The 10,059-nt window shown below is 41.5% G+C and overlaps 1 protein-coding gene across 1 annotated transcript; it reads right to left on the reverse strand.

Annotated features, from left to right (window-relative positions):
- Positions 1-3,062: 3,062 nt before the first annotated feature.
- LOC141352816 (general transcription factor II-I repeat domain-containing protein 2-like) lies at positions 3,063-4,910 on the reverse strand. The gene has a single exon (XM_073858824.1). It carries the CDS (start codon positions 4,908-4,910, stop codon positions 3,063-3,065), a length of 1,848 nt encoding a protein of 615 aa, XP_073714925.1.
- Positions 4,911-10,059: the final 5,149 nt, after the last annotated feature.

Below are 10,059 nucleotides of genomic sequence, written 5' to 3' on the forward strand. Positions count from 1 at the left end.
ACTCCAGGACGTATGTGATGCGGCCGGTTGGTCTTCGCCGCTCACCTTCGTCAGATTTTATCATTTAGACCTAGACTCCTCTTTAGGGTCCCAGGTTCTTTTGCCTTGACTGTGTTCAGTTATACACGCTACAGGCATTTGGTAGTATAGATGTGTGGGTATCTTGTTCCCCAAAGCGTTTCTATGGCGACGCAGCTCGAGTTCCTCGAAAGGGAACGTCTCAGGTTACGTATGTAACCCTGGTTCCCTGAGAAGGGAACAAGACGCTGCGTCTCCATGCCATACTCCCTGCATCCCTGCAGGCACTTGCTTCGGCACTTGTAGCGAGTGTGTTTGTGTGGGATGCCTCCTTATACCCCTGGTCCGCACGGCATCACGGTCAGTATACAATTATCTCATCATTGTTTATGTTTTACACATGCTTCAGATTAGTCACGCCGAGGCGTTCCCCAAAGCGTTGCTATGGCGATGCCGCGTCTCGTTCCCTTCTCAGGGAACTAGGGTTACATACGTAACCTGATACGTTTTCTTGCATTGTTCTCCCCATGTAAATGCATACAGGTTCATAAATAACAAATATTGTTAATTTAAACATTTTTAGTAAGTAACATTTGTGTAAGATTAGTAAATGCTTGGTTAAAATACACTCTTTTAAAACACTCTTAGGTGATGAGCATAAATCCATGCTTTGAGGGGGATGAATCAGCACAGCCCTGCCTGCTCTGCATTGGGAACAGAAGTTGCATCCAGAGTTTTTGCATCATTCTGGACCAAAAAGCCATTCCCTGCATGATGAAGACCACTGATGCAGCCTTCCACCACATCATGAGTAAAACAACTACAGAACTAAATACCAGGTTGGAACGTATTTAAGAAAAATGAAATGTCTATTGAAATTGAAATGTCTGTTTTGTTATGGAAAAATCTTTAGTATTGTGAAGGATAGGCATTTCTGCTTGCCAATAAGGTAATTGCAGTGTATTTTAATGTTCAAGTTTTGTGTAGGGTGGCTAATTTTTTTTTAACTCTCATTTGATATATTAAAGACCTTATATTAAGTGGTTTTCATGTCACTGCGCTGGGGTATAAGATAACTTTCATTATTCTATACTGTATTCTGTTTCTAATTGTAGCTTAGGTATTTAAATAAGCAATGTTAAATGCAAAGTGTTGTGTGTATCAATGTAAATATTAAATGTGATCTACCTTAATAAAAATAGGTTTTGCAATATTTCTTGTCATTTAATAACAACAAAGTGCTACTTAAAATAACTAAAAGTGTGACTATTAATCAGTATTTTAATACTTAACATTGTTGAATTCACATTACACTGGTGTTGACCTTAAATTAGGAGTGTACATTTTTATCACTGTATTTCTGTGCCAACACCAGTGTAGTATGGAAACAACAATGAATAGTGTTCAATAAAGTGTAAAATGAAACAATATTGAGTGTTGAATTAACATATAATGGGTGTTGTTAAATTAACACTACACTTTTGACTAAATTAACACAGTGTAGTGTGGACACATATACGCACTTTGCCGGTGTTAAATTTGACACTGTAGGTGTTATTTTAACACCAGTGATTTTGCTGTGTATGACATGTTGATGTAGATCAGGGGTCACCAACCTTTTTGAAACTAAGAGCTACTTCATGGGCTACCAGTTTGATACGCTCTTCTGAAATAACAAATTTGCTCAGTTTGCCTTTAGTTATACATTATTAATAATGATTCATGATACTTCTATGTGAAGACACTTTAATCACGTTAATGATTTCTCACAATAACTATCAACAATGACAATAAGTTGAGAAACAAATATCAACATACAGCCATTTAATCTCAGTAATTGTTTTCAGATGATCACTAACATCACTATGTCATATTCAGATGATCACTAACATCACTATGTCATAAAAAATATCCCTTTTAAAAAATCATGAACTATGTTGCACCATCTTTCAAAAAGTCAATTATGCACATTAAAGAACAATCAATCAACTTGCATATTTTTAAATAAATCTTGTCAAATTTTTAACTAATGACCAAATCTGTGGCATTTTTAATGATATGATATGATGATATGATATGATATGATATGATATGATATGATATGATATGATATGATATGATATGATATGATATGATATGATATGGTACTTTATTGTCAGACAAAGTCTGCAATTTTTCTTGCATCACAGTATCCAGGTTTACAACAATTAACATTCGTTAAACAATGACATACACTTCACAGAGACACATTATACATTACATACCCTTCTCCAATTACATCACATTCACAGTACTCTTGACTTTTGGTTAAGCGTCTTATTCAGTTCTAGGGTTGCCTGATACACAAAAGAATTTTCAGCTTCACTTTGTTAAATTTTGGAACTCTGTATCTTCGGTTTGATGGTAGTAATTCAAATTCATTGTGCAGAACATGATTAGGATCAGTAACTATATTATTAGCCAGTCTCATTAGATTATTATAGTATGCTGACTCATATAGCTGCACAAGGGGCTGACCTACAATCTTTGAACAGATTTTTAGTAGGTTAAATAACCTTGTTTTTAACTTAACAGGCAAACTCCTATACCAAATACAGTTGCAATATTGCGTTACACTCATTATAACAGACAAGAAGAACATGAGAAGGATCGGTTTTCTTACTCCGAATGACCTAAGACGACGAAGAAAAAAAGATTCTCTGCTTAGTTTTTCTACAAAGAGACTCAACATGATCATTCCAAGACAACATGTTGTCAATCGTTACTCCGAGATACTTATATGTTTTGACCTGTCTGATTGCTTTATTATGGATGAAAACAGGCGTTGTATTTATAGTAGTATTTACTGTAGACTCAAATATAATTTCTTCTGTTTTACCTGTGTTAATGACAAGATCATTTTTCTCACACCATTCAACCAAATTAGTGACACCCTGTTGTTTAAGAAAATTATAACTGTATAACTTTTAAATTGAACACAATTCTTCAATATTTTAATTCAACTTCACCAAGGCACCAACAAAAGCTGGTCTCTGTTTCTTTGTTTAGTGAGAAGCCTGGCATTGCATGCTGTTCACCAGTGTATTGTAATCTGGTGTGTAACTTGACACTGCAACTGTGAGTGAGTCTTTCAGATGTGCATCAGTGATTCGTGTTCTGTGTTTGTTCTTGATGAAGTTCATGTCAGAAAAAGCTGATTCACAGAGATACGTTGAACCAAACAGGCTAGCAACCTTCATAGCTGCTGTGCATACACCACTGTACTTCTGTGTGTCATCAAGGCACCAAAAGTTTGGTGCACCCTGGTAGGCTTTGAGGTGGAGGTCATTTTGCAATGTTATAATTTCAATCTCCACTGCTCCAGCATCCAAGTTGAATGTTGCACTTAGTTGCTCAGCACAGCATGTTGTGTCCACATTCATGAAAGGATTGGAAATGAACGACACACATGGCTCAAGCTGATAAAGGTCACAAAACCTATTTTCAAAATCTTGCCCAAGTCTGTTTATGACTTCACAGTACTTTTCTGCAACTTTGTCAAATGTCTCAGATGCAGAAGCATTGTCTTTCAGCACAGACTGCACAGAGGGAAAGTGCAGCACCTTTTTTCTCTGTAAATCCCCAGAGAACACACTCATCTTAGCTTTAAATGCATTTAAAGCACTTATCATGTCAACAACAGTTTTACCTTTGCCTTGCAGCTCGCAGTTCAAGTTGTTTAGTTTCCCAGTAATGTCCGTCAAAAATGCAAGGTCAAGTATCCACTCTGTGTCCTCTAGCAGTGAGACGTCTTCGCCTTTGGACAGCTTGAAGTCTTTGATTTCACCCAAAAGTGAAAAAAAACGAAGTAAAACTCGTCCTCTGCTGAGCCATCGGATTTCTGTGTGTAGCAGCAGGTCACCATATTCAGCCGACATCTCATCCAATAGCACCTTAAAAATCCTGTGCTGTTTTGCTTTGGAGCGGATATTGTTTATAATTTTTACAACGGGAGTCATCACGTGCTCAAAGCCGATCACTTTTGCACATAACGCCTGCTGGTGAATGATGCAGTGGTAATGCAGAAATTTTGGGAAGTCTGGGTCACCTTTACAGTGAGCGATGAAACCTGTATGTCGGCCGATCATAGCAGGGGCCCCGTCTGTAGTCACCGCTACCAGCTTTTCCAATGGTACTTTTTTCTGCACGAAAAACTCCTTCACTGTGTTATAAATATCAACTCCCCTCGTAGTTGTCTTTAAGGGCAGTAGTGCCAGGAGTTCTTCTCTTGTGGAGAAATCTTCAAACACCATCCGGATAAAAACCAACAGCTGCGCTGTACTGGTGCTGTCCACAGACTCGTCGCACTGGATGCTAAACCACCTGCACTTCGCCAGATCCCGGTCTAGCTGATCGACCAAGTTACCAGACATAGCTGACACTCGTCTAGGTATCGTAGATGGACCTATTTGGACGTCGGAAAGAGTGGAGATTAGATCGGCTCCGTTTTTCTCGTCTTTAAGGACAGTGTTAGCAATTATCATCATTGCTTCTTTGACAACTTCTCCGTCTGAAAATGCCTTCTTCTTTTTAATCAGAAAATGTGTAGCTCTGAACGAGGCTTCGGTTGCTTTTTGTGACTTTTTCGCCGGCCTCGTGAAAAAAGACTGTTGTTTACCCAAAGCTGCCTTTAGCTCACGGGCTTTTTCTGCCCGTAGTGCACTTCGCGGTGGGTAGTGATCATGGTAACTTTTGTGATTCGTAATGAAGTGTCTCTCCACATTGTGCCGCTTTGCTGTCGCCACAGTCGCCCCGCAAATGAGACACACGCAGGTTTCCTTCACAGTCGTAAAAAATAACTCATCCTCCCATTCGTTGTGAAAGTAATAAGTTTTCTTTCTTTTTTCTGCCATTTTTTGGGGGTAAGAAACTGTATTCAGCTCCCAGCTAGCGCTGCGCCCCCCCACGGCGACCGGTTTTGTCATGCGCACAATACTGACGTTTGAACTAGAGTAGGTCAGAGTTCTATCTAAACTTAATTTATAATGAACATATTTTTAAGATATTGTAATTTTTAAATCTATATAAATGCAAGTGTGATTAAAAAAATAGCAACAGAATAAAATAAAATTTTGGACGCAGATCACTAGTGAGTTGTGCTATTTTTAGAAAAGGCCCGCGGGCGACTCATGTGGTCCTCGCGGGCACCGTGTTGGTGACCCCTGATGTAGATTAAACTATTCATTCTAATCATCCTCTGAACTGGGACGGCCTTACTAGCCTCAAGTCGCGCTGCTGTGAGCAATTGGTCTTAAAATACGTCCTTAGAAGTCCAGACCGATTTACCCGAACACCGGCACTTCCGAGTAACCCAAGGGCAACAAAATCAGCGGAATCCAGCGTCAGGTGTGAGCGTCGGCGTGGCGAACACTGATTGGAAGATTCAAAGGAAGAGGAAGTATAAATGGAGCATGTGAAACGCAAGAGTTTGTTCATTGTTTTGTTCCAGTGTTGGTGGATGTTGGAGCAGGCGTTGTGGCAAGCAGTGTATTGTTGTGGCAAAATGGGCAAGTAGGAACGGAAGAGAAGATCCGCTGGAGGAAAGAGGACAGAGAAACAAGTTGTTGGAAAACAGGTTTGGAAGAAAATTTATCGTATTGAAGCAGTACATCCTCACGTGTGTGTATGCATCTGCAGTAAAGGCCACCGTGAAGCACGACCTCTGGCAGGGAGTCCGTGAGTCGAGCGACTTTGTGGGAGACTGCTACGGGAAGGAGAACAACACAAAAGCAGAGAAATAATCATCATCAGACCATGAGTACCAGTGGTCTATTGTTTGTCCTGAAAACATTGGAGGAACAGACAGTGACTATTTGCAAGGAGTGTGTTGTTGTGTAGTGGCCCTACTGTGGAGAACTAAGCCGGTGGGAGAGCCAGTGGTTTGTAGGACATCTGGAGCGCCGTGCGGGGGCTCATTTCATCTGTCCAAATCGCCTGTCGCAGCAAATGTAAACATCTCCCTTCTCAGTGACGTGTATTGACCCAGCGTGGAGGTATGGACCTTGGAGGTATTTTTCACTAACATAAGTGTGGATTGCCGTGTGTGAGTGCATTATTGACGTGTGTGCACCTGGAGCATTTGCAGTGCTGTGCCGTGTCTCCTGTTGCCCATACCGTCCAGAGGTCAAGTCCATCGCTGTGAGGTGTGTCGTGGAGCTGCTGTGGCGTGTTCATCATCGTGGACTTATCCATCTATTCCCCCCGCATGTGTGTGTCCAGCAATGGATGAAATTGAGTGAGTACTGGATCTGAATGCTGTGGAGGAAATCATAGTGGAAATTGAGGGAAGTACAGAAATTGTGAAGATGCAAACTAACTGTTGTGTGTAAGCCCTGTGTGGAGGAAGAGCCTAGCGGCCTGTTCCATCAGTACAGGTATCGTCCTGACTCTGAGGTGGAAAGCGGAGTCGACGGGTTGGTTACAGATACCATCTCGCAGCCTATCTGCCTTCTCACTGCCCTCTCTGGACGGCATCGGACGTGACGGGCCAGCTGCAACTGTGTGGAAGGGAGGTAACAATAGCGCTCGCTCGTCGAGGATCAAGGCCAGGTGATGTACAAATCTTTTCACCTATGTTGTAATATCCGCCTGTGATGTGTCAAGAGTGAGGAAGGAGGAGCAAAGTTAGAGACCATACTTACCTGAAGAACGCATTGAATTAGAATTGAACATCATACTTACCTGGATGTCTGCTAATGCAGAACAGCACGCCCATTGAACCACAGAGCCACATCAGAGCCGAGCTAAGAGCTATGTAAACTTGAACTGTCTTGTCGATACAGAGCAGCACGCCCATTGAATCGCAGAGCCTGAGCTAAGAGCTATGTAAACTTGAACTGTCTTGTCGATGCAGAACAGCACGCCCATTGAACCGCAGAGCCACGTCAGAGCTGAGCTAAGAGCTATATAAACTTGAACTGTCTTGTCAATGTAGAGCAGCACGCCCATTGAACCGCAGAGCCACGTCAGAGCCCAAGCTAAGAGCTACATGAGTTTGAACTGTCTTGTCATTACAGAGCAGCACGCCCAGTGAACCGCAGAGTAAATCAGAGCCAGAGGCAAAGCTGTACTTACCTGAACTGTCCTGTTGACCACTGAGCCATCCTAGAGTGAGTAAAGTTAAACTTACCTGAGAGACCGTAGATGCATGTTCTGTGTGCCGAGTGAAGTCCACACCTGCCTGGTACGTCCGTAGGCCCAGTAGAGTCACATCCTCGAAGAACCCTGAAAGAGAAAGCAGAGGGTGTTTATTCCAGCAGCTTGCCATTGTAAAGCAGTAAGGCTTTCCTTTAACCTGTCTCTTGTATGTGTGCGACTGCAGTAGGCCCCCGGTACGAGCGTGGACTCCAGTGGGTCGTGGATGGAGAGGAGTGGCTCAGGTGCCCTGTGTGAGAGAACAGAAGAGAGAGTGAGTTACGGACACGGGAAGGATTCTATTATACTTACCTGATTCAACACAGTCGAGTACTGGAACGAGCCGCGGAACGGTTGGAAGACTAAGGCACAGGTAGTCACCATATATCCCTTACATCCACTAAATACTGTTTATTCTGCCTCCAGGAGCAAAGGAGGGCGCCACGGGTTCAAGAAGCCAAGAGAAGAGCCCCCGCCTCCCCGGCTGCCTCCCCTCCTTCGTAGTGCCTTGGCCTGGCACTTGGCTCCTGTTCTCCCGAAGAGTCTGTGGAGGACAGACAAGGAGACCTTTTAAATTTTCCCTCTCCCTTTCCCCCTTGCTTAACCGCATTTTAAATAATTTAAATAAAATGTGTTTTAACTTCACTTACCTGCTTCATGTGATTGGTCATTGGGGTGCTTTTGGGGACCTCCTTGAGGTGGAAGCGCCGGAGGGGCAATTCAGTAGCCCGCTCCGGCTGGTAACAGATCACATCAGAAATGCATTAAAAGACAAATCTTGAGTTCACACTTACAAATAAATTGGACAGATTAAATCGGTAAACGTATTTGGCATGCTGTCTGGGGAGAGGGCTCTTACCAATATAATTGGCCGGAACGCAGAGTACCCCACCCAGGTTTAGGGAGTAACCTGGTAAGTGAGAGGAGATGGGGTAGCTGAAATTGACTGTGATTATATATGAGCATATCTATTAAAATTCTATTGTTTTGTTAACCCTCTGGGGTCTAAGGGGTTTTTAGGGCCCTGGGGAAGTTTTGACATGCACTGACATTTGTGCTTTTTTCAGTTGCTTAAAAACATATTAATGGCAAAAGTCTCATAACACTGTGTTCATCACAAACTGGGCTACAATATCATATAATCAACATGTATGTACATGTTTGTATTTTTGAGAGAAAAATGTTTATGCGTGGTTTTTGAAAAAGCTACATTTTTAAGTCGCTGATATAACTCCACAAAACTCATTCTAAACATGTTTTCCCAAGACTTTTCAAAACAGGATCTAGTAGTCTAGAGTTTTTTCTTCAAAATGATGTGAAAATCATATGGCCTACTCATTCACATAAAGCAAGATTTTGATTTACAATTTCTAAGACACTTTTGCTTGGGAAAGGCTGTATGCGTGGAGGCGGGAAAGCTCCTGAATAATCAGTGATTGACAGCTGAGAGACAAAAGAGTTGAATAATGAGCCACATGAGCCTTGTGGGGATGTTCAACAGGAATGTAACTTTCTCTGTAGTAATGATAAGGTTTACTTTTCAATTTAATGTAAATACACACACACACATTATATATATATATTTCTATTGAAATATTTTCTATTATTAATTTCACAAGTATAAGTTACCTTTTAAAAACCATAGTAGCCTAATCATGGTAAAGGTACTGTTTGGCCATCTTAAAGTGAACACACTTCAACACAGGGTTAGTGTTTGGTTGGCCAGCGAGAGGTTTACTTTTGTGCAGTAAAAAGCTCAAAAGAACAACTGCCTATCGGACTCTTATTTGTGTTTTTGTAATCATTAGAAACACAACAAGGGACACGTGTGATAAACCTATCAATGTTTGTTTACAGTCGCCGCCATTACCTCACGTGTTGATCATGAATGCAGTGAATGTGTGCACACGCGAGTGATCCTGTGTTTAATAAACATGCTGTGCGGAGATATGCGCTTAGACGCAACTACATAAGGATTGTATTGTTTGTAATCGCGTATTTTATAAGAATACCAAAAAGCGCATCGAGTTTCCTTACTCGTGTGTTTGTGTATGTGCGTTCCCGTCGCGTCAACTGTTTGACGGAAGACAAAGAAAACACTCGCGTCTGGAGATACTGACACACATACGCAAGTAAATAAGGATTTAGATGTCATGTTTGGTGCAATCGGATGGAACAACAAGGAATGGAGAGAATGGATTGTGGATTGCGTATCCATTGACTGCAGAAGGCACGAGTCATGCATATGGATGTTTCTGCTCGTTCACTTCAATGGCGCGGGGGTGTGGCGATCTCTTCTCATTACAGATAATGAGGTAACTGGAGAAATACGGTCCATCTCCACCTTCTCATACAGTTTACACCGAATGACAATATCTGTTTTCAATCTCACTTACATCATTTAAAAGCAGACATTCCAAGCATTATGTAGACATTTATCTTTTGTCTCTACGACAAGTATTCGCTAAGTTACAGTTTATTTTTCTGACGCGTTTCTGAAAGGACTTCACTGAGGGAGAGAGAACAAAACGCGCATCATGTTTATTTTCGTAATTTTGCGAAAAGCACAACATTCTGTTTTTATTGGGAGTGGACAGAAAAAAACTAGACACTGTAACGTTTTAAATGATGTATAAATCATATCTGTATGTCAAAAATCAGCAGAGTAATTTAAGTCTCTTTGTGGAGTGATTGAAAAATAAAGAGTTTGCGGCGCCCGCGCCGCCGTCGACCCCAGAGTGTTAAAGTATAAAAGAGGAAGAGCAATGTTACACACTTGGTAGTCCCAGATAGGTGCATAGGATAAAGAGACAATGAAGTCCAATCATGTATAAAAATAAAGGGTATCCCGCACACTATTAGCTTGCA

This window comes from Misgurnus anguillicaudatus, chromosome 21, assembly GCF_027580225.2.
Source record: "Misgurnus anguillicaudatus chromosome 21, ASM2758022v2, whole genome shotgun sequence".
In the NCBI taxonomy this organism is placed as follows: domain Eukaryota; kingdom Metazoa; phylum Chordata; class Actinopteri; order Cypriniformes; family Cobitidae; genus Misgurnus; species Misgurnus anguillicaudatus.